General features: G+C 37.9%; 1 protein-coding gene across 15 annotated transcripts in view; it reads right to left on the reverse strand.

The window, feature by feature from the left end:
• Positions 1 to 229: 229 nt before the first annotated feature.
• The window catches only part of myo18aa (myosin XVIIIAa), a 40,395-nt gene continuing 26,924 nt past the window's right edge, over positions 230 to 13,700 (reverse strand). For 6 of the 15 annotated variants that reach the window (XM_026273942.1, XM_026273936.1, XM_026273934.1 and 3 more), the window contains 19 exons: positions 13,424 to 13,543; positions 12,697 to 12,814; positions 12,363 to 12,490; positions 12,017 to 12,171; positions 10,774 to 10,897; positions 10,447 to 10,647; positions 9,974 to 10,084; positions 9,773 to 9,877; positions 9,544 to 9,693; positions 9,327 to 9,440; positions 7,541 to 7,657; positions 6,766 to 6,849; positions 6,437 to 6,574; positions 5,953 to 6,138; positions 5,545 to 5,684; positions 5,288 to 5,332; positions 4,123 to 4,245; positions 1,941 to 3,400; positions 230 to 1,191 (listed from right to left, as the gene is read on the reverse strand). In XM_026273942.1, the coding sequence (XP_026129727.1) occupies positions 1,954 to 3,400; positions 4,123 to 4,245; positions 5,288 to 5,332; positions 5,545 to 5,684; positions 5,953 to 6,138; positions 6,437 to 6,574; positions 6,766 to 6,849; positions 7,541 to 7,657; positions 9,327 to 9,440; positions 9,544 to 9,693; positions 9,773 to 9,877; positions 9,974 to 10,084; positions 10,447 to 10,647; positions 10,774 to 10,897; positions 12,017 to 12,171; positions 12,363 to 12,490; positions 12,697 to 12,814; positions 13,424 to 13,543 (3,606 nt within the window). In that variant the 3' untranslated portion in view covers positions 230 to 1,191; positions 1,941 to 1,953. The remainder of the gene's footprint in view (positions 1,192 to 1,940; positions 3,401 to 4,122; positions 4,246 to 5,287; positions 5,333 to 5,544; positions 5,685 to 5,952; positions 6,139 to 6,436; positions 6,575 to 6,765; positions 6,850 to 7,540; positions 7,658 to 9,326; positions 9,441 to 9,543; positions 9,694 to 9,772; positions 9,878 to 9,973; positions 10,085 to 10,446; positions 10,648 to 10,773; positions 10,898 to 12,016; positions 12,172 to 12,362; positions 12,491 to 12,696; positions 12,815 to 13,423; positions 13,544 to 13,700) is intronic. The other 9 variants (XM_026273947.1, XM_026273935.1, XM_026273945.1 and 6 more) reach the window with 5 other exon arrangements.

Raw genomic sequence — 13,700 nt, forward strand, 5'->3', positions numbered from 1 at the left:
TGGATGGCCATGTGGTCTGTTGAAAGCGCTATATAAATGCAGTCCATTTAAACCTTTATCTCAGGATCAGATGGCATACCCACAAACTTCCCATAGTCTGCTAAGTGTTTGTTGCATATGACACAAAAATGATAAGAGCTAACTGGGTCACCTGGCTCTATGCAACTTCCAGGTATAAGGGCTGAAACTACCCCACAGACACTCTTTAGTCTTATCTGTCAGAAATCAAGTTCACAGCCATTAAATTGGATCAACATGTTTTATTTACAATAAAACAAATGCAGAACTTTCTTATATATATATTGCTTTTATATATCATTTGTTTTTACTGCATAAGCCACCGAACAGACAAACAGTCTCTTGTTTGTATGTACCTTCATAATAAAAGTATTTAATGCATAGAAAAACGGGAGGACACACACGCGCACACACACTACACATGCACACACCACACTTAACCACAGACACATCAGAAATTATTAGACTCCCATCAATAATTAATTTTGGCAGAGTTAAATTAAATGGTACTAAATTATCTTAAATTAATGGTTATAAATGTCATTTAAGGCCTAAACATGAAGAAAACCCCCAAGAAAATAAACTGAGTTAAAAAGAAGTTTATAACTAAAATGCTGTCATTCACTAAATCAGTGTAGAGAAAGATAAATACCCTATTTAATTAACTGCAAACTACAGTAAAGCTGTGCTACGTAGTTCACTGAAGCAAATTCAAGGCAAAATGTCATGAAGCAGACACTCTAACCAAATAAAATAAACATAAATTAGATAAAGATTCTCATTTGCTTTTCACAATATATTACTTCATTTTCTTGGAGGGGTTGTTGATGGAGACATGTGTGATCTAAATTAATACATGTGCCATGCAGCTGCAAAAAAAAAAAAACACTCTAAACTCTAAAACACACTGTATATGTGGAGTTGCAGTGATAAAATGTAGTCCCATTGTAGGCTATGAAGAAACCGAAGTGAATCAGTGCTAGGGTAGATGAGAGGTAAACAGGCACTTTTCAGTGCACGCCAGCAGCAGATCAGATCTACGCAGAGCTTTCCGAAGGTTGACCATCACCATTGTTGTCTCTAAGGATAGAACTTTCAGGTTGTGTAGTGTCATTCTCTGGTCCAGTGTTGTCTTCATCATGTTGCACTGAGTGTGGTCTGTAGAGTGGGGGTCTGGAGGGAAAAAAGACAAAAGATTATTTTAGAAACAGAAAGATATGATTATAGCCAGACCTTAATACTAGTCCCTTGCGAGAGGTCAGATGGGCACAATGTCATGCAATGTCATGCAAAGAAATAGAAGGACAAAAGTCATGAATGAATGTCCCTGACTGGTCACACATGCACATCTACAGTCGTTCCAAAAAATCCACTCTGTTTGCAATAAGGTCTTGCTCAATTATCAGTTTAAACTCTTCCAGCATCTCTTACGCTTTATGTACATTAATTGCGGTTTACTGCATTTCAAAGAAAAACTTTTGTTGATCCTGGTCAAATCACAAAAAGCCTGAAGCCCATCCCTTATTACCCCCATACTTTCCTATTAAGATTCCAACATTTCCCTAAGCAGTACCCCAAAAAATCATTGGTTGATAATGGGAGGTACATTACGTTTTTCAAGTCAAACCTACCACAAAGATCTGATTGATAGTATATTGTTTCAGAAGCAACAAGGAACATGTCCTACTTGGAAAAATCAAGATCAGCATTTGTGTGTTAGTACAGTACCCTATGTGGCCACACTTTGAATCTGTTTGTGTCCAAACCCCAAACAGTGTTCAGGCAACAGTGTCATGGCATGCCTTGTTAATCCAATGATTTATAACTACTGTTTAGAGTTTAACACACAGCAGAACACATCATGCGTTTAGAGAGAAGCTTCTTGAAAACATCACTCCTCAGTCTGGCCCATCCAGGGTCACCTGTTAATGATCCTTAATCACTGTCAGGCTTATAGAGATACTTCATAACCAGATTATCCACTTTCTTCTTCTGTTTCTTTATTTCTTTTTTGCTTGGAGGTCGTTCTTCATCAGGACTTTCCAGACCCCCATCGGAGTCTTTCTGTCCTGGGTTTCTCTTCACGCTGTTTGAGCTACGGTATGAAACTGTTGATGCAGAGCTTGAAGATGATGATTCAGAGTCAGATTCAGACTTGGACGATCCAGATTCTTTCTTTCTTGAGCTTTTGGATCGTCTCTTTTCTTTTTGTCTGGAATGCCGCCGAGTATGACCCTCGTTGGAGGAGCTGTCAGACTCAGAGCGCCTGCTCTTCTTCTTGTTCTTCTTTTTGCTGCTCTTGGAGCTGAAGGAACTCATTGAGCTTCCAGAACGTCCAGAATCTACAGCAGAACCTGAAGTGGAGCGTCTCATACTGGACCCGCTAAGGCCCAGACCTTCATCGTCCTTGTCTTGCAACAAACTCTTGACGCTCTTCCTATCTTCTTCCTCTCCTGGATCACCACCTCCCTCCTCTTCTTCACCTGAGTCTTCTAAGCTGCGGCGTTTGAATTTAATTGGCTTGAAGCTCAGGACTTCATTGATGGCTTTCTCGAGCTCTGGGTCAAGGTAGTTGCGGTGGCTCACAGGTTTAACGTCAGAGGTGTCCAGTGGGTTCTCAGAAGAGCGTAGCTGGGCGGGAGTAGAGAGACTACGGCCCACTGAGCGTGGACTGTATGCGGCCACACTCACAGAGTCAACATCGTCATCATCATCAACACCATCATTATTCAAACGAACTCCAAACTCGCTAAGTCGGGTGCTGCGGGCCAGGGAAATTCGTGAGCCGACGCTGGTGCTTCCAGGACTTCGGCTTCTAGATCGTCGACTCATACTGGTACTTGTTGGCCCGTAATCACTGCGACTGTCATCCATCCAAGAAGTACTACGTCGCAAGCTGAAGCTGCTCACACCGGACTGAGCATCATCATCTTGGTCTATCCCACGCCGTGTGGAAGCACGGCTCGGGGCAAGTGAGGACACCATAGACTCTTTGTCAAATTCTGGACTGCTTTTGGTCCAGCGACGATCTAGACCTTTCCTGGCCCTACTGGCAGCCTCAGAGTAAGCCTGGGATATCACTGAACCCCGGTCATCCAGGTCATCACCAGTCTGAGGCCTGTCTGTAGATTTGCTTTTAGCTTTGCGCAACGACAATCTATCAGGCATGTCCGGCTGCTCCCGAAGGGCACTGAAGAGGGAGCTGTCATCCCCTGCTCCTCCGTTCCAGTCCTTCTGGTGGGAACGTTTCCTGTAGCTGAGCGAGCTCATCACAGACACTGAACGGCTCTCGTCTGAATCTTTTTTTACTTCCTCCTTCCCCTCTTTTCCCTCTTTCCCTTCTTTTATATCTTTCACATCTGCATTAGCAGCATTGGTGTATCTAAGTCGGACAGAAAACACATTAAAAACGGCAGAATTGCAGACGATCAATGAATGAAACAGGATGAGACCCGTGACAGAGATAAACAGGAATTCAGAGAATGAAAGAGATTTGAGAGGTAATTTAGGAGCATATTTTACACCAACCCCATGAATAAACTTAAAAGGATTAAACTCCTAATGGCAGTTACGTAAGCGCACCGTACTAATACTACTGAGGAACAGAAGAGTAACAGCAGCTGTCGGTGAGACAGTCATGAATCCTACACCATCAAATGCTGTCTTGAGCTTATTAGCACTTCTAACAGATGGAGAAGACATATGTAAATCTTGGCTGGTACTCCGGTAAACAACATCAGTAGCGCCCCCAATGTTCTTACCCTGTAAATTTAGCTACAAAAGCTGACTATACTCTTTGAACGATTGTTCAATCAGCTCTCCAAAGAAAACCTATGGAGGATTAAATTAAATACCGTAAATTAATTAATTAAATCTGTTAAATATGTATTTTTGTTTAGCTTGAAGGGGGTTCAAAAATCAAAACACTAATTTATACTTCCAGAAAAAAAGAACATATATTAAATGTAAACTAACTCATAACTTAGTCACCAGTTCTCCAACAACATTAGTCGTGGTTTAATTTCTCCAGCTCTGGGGATCATAAAATGATCTCAGTCTTTGAAATCAAACTCCAATATGCAACTAAAGGAGTTCCACACTGACCTGGTGGTCTTCTGGGGACCCTCATCCGAGAGTGTCTTGGCAGATCCTTTACTCTTGGAGAGCAATGACTTCACCCCATCTACGCGGTCCTCCACCTCAGAGTCCATATCCGATTCATCGCCACTGCCAACAAGAGAAGCTCAATCAAATATAGCAGCTGACATAAAGGTCATTTTGGCTGATCAAGGCAAGGGGGTTATGATACTTTGGTTAGTGGTTAGTGCCAAAACAACACGTTATTTCAATAGAATAAATAGGGGAAAAGAGGATTTCAATCCATTCCACACTAACACTAAAGGCAGATATTTTACTGCATTCTCTGTGAACGCTGTGGGAAGTTACATCATTCCCATATGCCTTTGCATTCACCATTACAGTTTATGTCAAGCTTTGATTTTAAGAAAATACACAAAAGCATAATATAAATCTGACACACAATCAGGGATGCCATGAGTACAGTGAATTTAGGCTACAGATGCTTCTGGATAATTTCAACTTACTGTTTCACACAATTTAAAGCTTAAGCACACACACAGCTCACATTTAAACGCTAATCGGCTGTGACAATCTGCTTCTATTGGTTGCATATCGCAGTTCCACTCAATTACGGCAAATCAACCGAATGCAATTGATTCCCCCTTTCCAGAATCCAAGTAGTTACACTTGCACAACAACACACATGAACATATCACAACTGGCTAAGCACAGTTAAGTAGCAAGGGGCAATAGAAACGTAATAAATTAATTTGGATTTTCGAACAGAGAATGAAAACGAGATTATAAGTAGGATTAATTAAAAAAGTGGCCTCTCTGTATTTTTCAGTATTTCAATTTAATATTTTAATAATTTTCTGGGTGCATAAATGGCTCTGATAAAAAGATGGCTGGTGTAACGGGTAAAAACAGATGAGCAACACGTAATGACATTGTTAAACACCGCACATGCTCATGAAGACAGGAAAATGCTGCTGTATTATCAAATTAGTTACTGGACTAATAATGCTTCCCACTTTAGCTAAAAATAATACTTGCCATGTGAGACTTATCATGGTTTGTTGGACAAAAAAAAAAAAGGGTAATACAAAAGCATTTTCGTGTTTTTACAATGAATAGCATTATAAACTCAACAAAAAGATGTGTAACGATCACCACTTAGCATCCTCACGTTTTGTTCTTTCTTTTCTGATACTTTGTCACCGTGTCCTGTAAACTGCCAAAAATTAAATAAAAATAGATGAAAATAAATGGGGGAAAAGGAAAATAAGTAGTTGATCATATAAAAAGAAGAAGAAGAAGAAGAAAAGCAAAAGAACTTAAAAAGGGTCTATGTAAACAATAGTAACATTCAGCGGTTATCCTGATCAACTTCCGAGAACTGTTGCCATGGAAACAGTGGCACTGACAGGAGACTAATCCTCATACCTGTTGATGAGGTCATCATCATCATCCGTCTCCATTTCATCCTCCATAGCAGCCTGCAGGTCCCCAATCCGCTTAAAGGCCAACTTCAAATCTGCTTGTAAGCTCTGATTGGCTGCTTCCAGACTTTCAATATCCATTTCCTGTTTAAAGTCCAACCAAAAGTTATGAAAAAATGGCCATGGTTTTGCTACAGCAACTTGACTGTGTTTTATGCCGTTCCATTACATTTACCTGAGAAGCCATCTAAGGTGGCCTTACTACAAATACCACAGTTAAGCTATGGTTGCTGTGCTAGAACTATGTCACTTTTCATACATAAAAGATCCATTGTGACAGCTTCCCTTCATTATAGTTGATATAGCAATGTCAAGAGAATCTCCATACAGCAGGGGGCGCTCAGGAACTCACCAGCTCGTGTTTTTTGCGACTGGCTTCTGCCTCTTTCTTAGACAGTTCAGTCATCTCTTCCTTTATGTCTCGGATCTGCCGTTGCATTCGCTTGTTCTGATCCTTCTCCCGGTTTTCACTGCCAATACGCTGGTCTCGTTCCTCAGTCATCTTCTCCAGGTTTTCCTTCAGCCGTGTGACAAGAGACTGGAGGAAAAACATGGACAGATGATAAAGTCAAATATAATAGCTCATAAAAAAAAAAATAGAAACACACTGAAGCAATTAACTGTAAATGAATTGTGGCCACTGATGGAGTTGTTTATCTGCATACGCTATGGACGTTAGTTTAGGATCCATTTGACTAAAAGAATTATGCATGGAATTAAATAAAAACATGAAACCAGACTAAAATACAAAATGAAATCACATTTTTTTTCGGAACTATCCTGCTTCAGTGTCTTGCTTTGAATTCATTGAAATTGCCACGTGTCACATGACTCACCTCCAGACGTTTGGTCTGGGTCCGCTCATATTCGAGTTTGGTCTCCAGTTCACGGATTTTGGCTTCCTGACGGCTGACCAGCGATTTCTCCACCATAGACTGTTCCTGAAATTCAAGCTGTGACTGCAGGGAGTGAAGCTGGCAAAAAAAGAAAAACACACAGGTCACTCTGAGGTCATGTTTAAGACCACATCCGGCCAGCCCTCTGCACCTTTCTCACTGCACAGGCCCTTACCATGCAAATACACTATGTACTGTAGAACATAATGACGAGGTGACAAAAGGCAATTCCAGGATCCTGCAAAGAATTTTTTTTTTTTTTTTGGTACCTTGTCCTGGATCTCTTGTTTTTCTTTCATGGCCTCCTCCACCTGGGCCTGTAGGTCACTGATTTGTGCCAGATCTCTTGTAGACTAAACACATAAACATACATATGATACGTACATTTAATTTGAACTCTTAATTTATGCTAGTAGTATTTTAATTTTGCTGATTTAATGTGGATATATACATATATAAATATTTAATTTAGACTTTGTCATAAAAAAAAAATGTTTTTGAAATAAGTCTCTTACTTTCACCAAGGCTGCATTTATTTGATCAAAAATACAGTTAAAACATTACTATATTAAAATAGTATTCCAATTTAAAATAAGGACTTTCTATTTGAAAATATTGTAAAATATAATTGATTCCCCTGATGGAAATAGTGAATTTTCAGCAGCAAAACTCCTGTCTTCAGTGTCACATGATCCTTCAGAAATCATGATTTGCTGCCCAAAGATATTTCTTATTGTTATCATTGTTGAATACAGTTGTGCAGCTTAATATTTTTTGAGAACTTTTTTAAGGATTCTTTGATGAATAAAAAGTTCAAAAGAACAGCATTTAAAAAAGAAATAGAAGTCTTCTGTAAAATTTTGGATAAATTTAATGCATCCTTGGTGAATACAAGTATTAATTAATGATTCTTACTAACTGCAAACTTTTGTACGTTTTGTACTGTATATATATATATATATATATATATATATATATATATATATATATATATATATATATATATATATATATATATATATATATATATATATATGGGGTCACCTGAGCCACAGCAGCTTTGTGTTTCTTCATGAGTTCATTCATGTCCTCCTGATCCTCCTCAAAGCGAGACTGCAGGTCGTTCTTCTCTCTCTGCAGACGACTTATCTGCTCCTCCAGCTGAGGGAGACAGAACAGACAGGGTTTAAATGAGTACCTTGAATTGTTTTATTCATGGTTTTTGAGGATGAGGAAATGCTATGCAACCTGTCCGTGTTGGCATCTGTCTGATTTGGCAGCTTCTACCATGTGACAGATCAACATCGCACCAAAATACTGCAGAGTTCGAACGGATGCTCAGAGATTTACATCAACAACAAAATATATTTTCTCAATTCTTAAAAAAAAGAATGCTAATAGTTGCACTTTATTATTTTTGTTGTTTTTCTCTGCTCTCCACGACACTTTCAGGACTAAACTGTCTAGATAACCCTCAAAAAATGACTTTTAATAACGGATCACTTCCCATAATATAGTCACAGAAGCTTTCAGTGTTTTAAAACTATGTTTCTGCCATTTTAAAGTAGGAGTTTGGAGTAGCATTTTAGACTGGGTCTAAAATACTGTTATTACACACAGTAATTGCATATTTCTGGCTGAGGCTGTGACGAGGAGATAATACCCTTAAACTCTTCTATTTGACATCATCTCCTCTTCCTCATAAATAATAAATCAAATGCACACCCCAAGTGAACCATTTAAATCCGAGTGCCATATTTTTGGAGTCCTAAAGAGCCTGTAATGTGAATGGTGGAGGAATCAGAGAAGGGTAGCTGCACTGATGTTTTTATTTTATCTCCATCCTTTTGTCGTCACCTAGGTAAATTGTGAAGATTTAAGGTATAAAATTCCATGTGAATAGGGATTCATGTCAGATTTCACTGTGGGTGGAGTCAGACAGCATGACACTGCAGGAACAAAATCAAGCAACTGTCAAAATGTCTTGTCGACTGTCACAGTCGGTTAGGACAAAAACTCAGATAAACATGGAAGAGACAGGATTTAACGCTTTATCAAGTCATGCTTGATTATGACACCATGATTCAGGGTTTCTTTATCTGACTCGAGGTTAGAATTTTTCCCTAACTGTTTTTTTTTTCCATCAGCCTGAGCAGGAAAACAATTGAACTGTAAGAACTTTATTTCTCTTTACCCAGCTGTTTGAATGAATTTACACATTTACTGCTCTATTCAACTCAAAAGATGAATTTTGCCTTAATAAAAGCTCTAACGAATCTTGTGAACAAATAGAAAATTTCTGAAGTAGTAAATCTCATGTTTAGAATGGCATATTCTGTCCTGTGTAAAGTTCTAAAAGAGATGTTGATGACTGGCATTCTGTTGTCCATAATAATTAACCAAACAATTTCTGCTTAGTAACTGGAGGGATTAAATTAAACTTGTCAAACATCTGAAAAATGTGGGTTAATTCCTCAATTTCATAAAAGTCATAATTGTATAAGACCTTTTCTTGTTTTAAACAAAAGAAAACAAAACGAAAATGAACAAAACAAATAAAATAATCAAACAGTAAACATTCACGCCAAACAATGAGAAAGTAAACAAACAGCTTAAACAAGTTATCATCAAACAAAAGAGGATAATCAGTAAACAAACATCTAAAGGACAAACAATAAAGAAAGCAAACACTCTAAAAACAAACACGCAAAGTAAGAGCCCAAACAATCATTTATAAATAAATGCTTGAATAAACATGTTAAAAAACATTCAAACTTGTAAATTTTTATGGCCACCGAACTGTTTTCAAATAAAATAGAATGTGACTCACAGCCATCTTTGCTTTGGTGATATCGTCCATCTGTATATGAAGATCTTCAATTTCCAGCTCCATAGACTTGCGTGCTTTAACTGCGGCTGCACAGGCAAACTCTGACTCCTCCAACTACACCAGATACAACATATACTCACATGAACCAATAAGTCATAGTCTATTCACAGTGAGGGACATTAATTGTAATTTTCTACCGCTCTGATTGTGGTTCTACCTTATTTTTGAGTGCGACGATCTCTCTTTTGCTGGGCACATTACTCTTTAGGTGGTCCAGCATCATCTGTGCATCAGCCAGAAGAACCTTTGTGCGCTTCAGATCCTTCCTGAGACGTTTCTCTGTCTCTACATCCCTCTGACCAACCTTCTATATAGTGTAATACTGTGTTATACTTTCTCGAGTATTGTATGCTGTCTGCAATATTTGTGTTCTGTTGTGTTAGTACCTGTTCCTGTGCCATCATCAGTTTGGACTCCAGGTCTCTCTTTTCTCTCAGAACTCTCTGTTTATCTTCATATTCCTCTTCTAACTGCACTTCCATTTGCTTCAGCTACACACACATTTCAAAAGAGCCATTAGGAAACATGGAGGTGTCAAATTGTGTGATTTGAACCCATGACAGGGTGTTTAGATACTGTTTGTTCACCTTCTTACTGCAGGACAGTCTGATGTCCTCCACATCCTCATCTTTACTGTCCAGCTCTTTAGAGTGCGTTTGTTTCAATCGTTCCATCTCCATTTCCAAACGGAGTTTAGCCTAAATACACACAGATCAGATTATGAACTGTTGATATTATCCGCTGAAAAATAAAGTTAGCAGGTTTTGCTTTTCCACCTTTCTGAAATGATCTTATTTTAATATTATATACATGTTATTATAGTATTTATTAATATATAAAATTTGCTTTTATTTTTCAGTTTTATTTGATTTTATATTTCTATTTAATTTGACATTTATTTCAGTTTTACTTTTCAGTTTGAGCTTCTATTTAGGCTCTGTTATATTTAAGATATTCATCTAATTTTACTTTATTTCAGCTTCTATGTTTCCATGAATGAAAATAATTTTGAATAGTTTTACATGACAATAACAGGATTGGCCATTTTTTTAGCTTGTACCTGTTCCAGCATCTGAATGGTTCCAGCCTGTTCATCAAGCTCCTCCTCTTGATCTTTGACCTTTGCTTCCAGATCCCGCAGTTGTTTCTTAACCTTTGCAAGTGATGCCTCTTCTTTTGACTCCTGAGAAGAGAGATCCTGCAGCTCGGATTCCAGCTGCTCTACCTTCAGACTGACTGTACACAGCTCTGTGTCCTTCTCCTGTTTGTTAAATTATGAATTTGTCATTAGCAACGTACCATAGACTTATTATAGAAACCTGAAGTTTAGCGTCTTGCTTAAGGAGGCGAGAGAGAGCAACACACACTGTTCTATCTTTGGTCTCACCTGTAGCTGTTGTCTGATTGTAAACAACTCGCCAGTTAGCATATCTCTCTCTCTGCCCAGTTTCTCCCGCTGGTTTCTCTCCTTCTGTAGTTCCTCGTGAAACTGGTTCTTCTCCACATCAAACCTGCCAGAAAATTCGGAGGATAGATGGGTTTTAAGACATGTCATTTCAACAACAGTCTGACAAGAGCAACATGATACCCTGCTCATGGGCATAAACTAATAAACAGAACTTTTAGTCTGTAGGCACTCAAGCGAACATTTCCTCATCTGCTTGTGATTTTGTAGATTTTCAGATCACAAGATGTTAATCTGCGTAGTTAGTAGTGAGTTTTGAGTAAGACGCTTTTTCCTTTTTTTTATTCTCCAGATGTTGGAAATTCTGTGAGAAAAATGAAGCCTGTACACTGAGGATATTTATGAATTGTCAAGTATGTTGAGATTTAGCTCTGGCTCTAAGATGTTCTAAGTTTTTAGTTATGAGCAACATCAGCCAAATACTGAACACACACACACAAATAAAAACAGTCCAGCCATAAACAAATCCAACCCCAAGATCAAACAATCAGACAGTAAATAAATATCAAAACACTCAAATAAACAGCCCAAACAATCAGATGGTAAACAAACATCTTAAACAACAAGCGGCAAACAACCAAACAGTAAAGAAAGAGCTCAAATAGAGATGTAATCACACAATCAATTTAAATGCCTAGAAATAAACAAGAAGTAAACAAACAACCCAAACAATAAATAAACAGAGCAGCTAATCAGAAAGTAAACAAACTGACAAAACAACTAAACACTAAACGACAAACAAAAGACAGTAAACAAACAGCCTGAACAACTGAACTAAACAACAAACAAAAGACAGTAATTAAGTAAACAAAATTAAACCTAAACAGCAAACAATCAAACATTAAAGAAAGAGTCCAAACAATCATATAGTAATCAAATAACAAATTGTTTACTGTACTGTATTATTAAACAAAACTTATGATTAAACAATGAGTAAAAGAACAACCCAAACAATAAATTAAACAAACCACCAAAACAATCGAACAGAAAACAAACACGCCAAATTATAAACAAACAGCCCAAACAATCAAACAGTAAATATATGGCTCAAACAACCAGAGTAAACAATAATCAGAAATCTCTATAATCAGACCCAGCAGGTGACCAGCTAGGAGACTGAAGACACAGACTAAGATATGTGTGTGTGTGTGTGATTGGCTCTTACTTCCTCTGCTTTCTCTCCAGCTCATGGTTGCGTCCCTCTTGATTTTCCAAGTGCAGTTTGGTGTCTTGGAGCTCAGCTGCCAGCCGCTGACATTTCTTCTTCAGCTGCTGGACTGATCGCTGGGACTCCTCGTGGTCAGCCTGCAAGTCCGTTAACTATACAGAGAGACAGGAAGGTGAAGTTTATAAAAGTCTAAAGATTCTGAAGTGTTGCTGGTCAACGTCAGAGTATCATTTATTGTAGCAGAGTTTGAATTTGGATACATTTCACACTGTGTGTAGTCTCTCAGCAGTCCTAGTGTGTGTGTGCACTCTGTGTATGTGTTTATTTACTGTGCTATACTAACTTTTCTCTCCAAGTGTCTCTTGTTCTGTTGTTCTGTCTCCACCTTGTCATCCATCTCCTGCTGGAGTTTTTTCTTTGTGAATTCTGTGTCTCTGATGGCGCGTTCATATTTCAGTCTCCATTCACCTCCTGACATGCACAAATATACAGAGACAGACAGATTATTTCTGAGTTGTTTTGTTGAGGTGTTTGTGTGTGTGTGTAGAGCAGTTGTTGACCAATCCGGTCCTCTTTCATCTCAGCAGCCAAAAATGTCTATATTCTTATCAAAATAAAGCATTTTCATAATCAACTTCAAGTGCTGTCTGATTGTGGGTTTTTTGTTTTGTTTTTACCAGAATCATCGCCATCATTGTCCATCTCGCCATTGAATTCTGATGCTTGGAGGAGTCTGGTCTCCATGATCTCCATCTCCATGGACTCCATCTGTTTCTTCACATCGTCAAACTTCACCTTCACCAGAAAAAAAAAAGCACAGGTATGTTCTACAGCAGCCCACTCACAAATTCACTCTTACCACAACTTTCACAGACTATAAAAGAAAGTTTATAAAAAGTATAAAAATCTTCCCAACACACTTTTACCATAATTTTTATTCAGTCTATGGCACAAGCTACTTATAATTTAAAATATTTAAAATACAGTAAATATACAATTATGAAAAAGATACGCTACACTACAAGCTACTAAAATGATGCCATACGATTTACCAGATTAAAAACATTTAACTAAATATTTGAACTGTTACTAAACAGAATTTATTTAATTGTTTTACTTAATCTTGTATAAAAACATGAAAATATTATATTTTGTCCTGGTAAAGTGTAAATATTTACATGTATATTATTTAAATCCAAATTAATACTGGTCTGAATTAACCAATTTGCTTAAATGTATCAGATATCCCAACTCTACATGTGTGTGTGCAGTGTTTTGTAATCTTAACCATATTATTTTACTGAATTATGCTACTTAAAAAGTTACCTAGCAGCTATCTTTTATTTAGTTACTCTTCATCACTGTTTAATAAAGACTGAAGCAGGACTGCTGGAGTTCATGTACCTGCATGTCCTTCATGTCCTTCTCCAAACGCAATCTCTCGCTTGTTTCTGTCTCCAGCACCTGGGACGTCGACTCCGCAGTGTTTCTCTCATCAGAAAGCTCTGCCGTCAGCTCTGTGATCTACATTAACACACATATGCTCTTGTTTTTCTAATATGGTGGAGGCTTTCTGCATTTCTATATTTGTTTTATTTATACATCACTTAATACATTTATTTATCAATACTTGTGGAGACACTCAGCCTATCTAACTTAAAAATAACACCCTTTGCATTCT

This window comes from Carassius auratus, chromosome 10 (genome assembly GCF_003368295.1).
Source record: "Carassius auratus strain Wakin chromosome 10, ASM336829v1, whole genome shotgun sequence".
NCBI classification, from domain to species: Eukaryota; Metazoa; Chordata; class Actinopteri; order Cypriniformes; family Cyprinidae; genus Carassius; species Carassius auratus.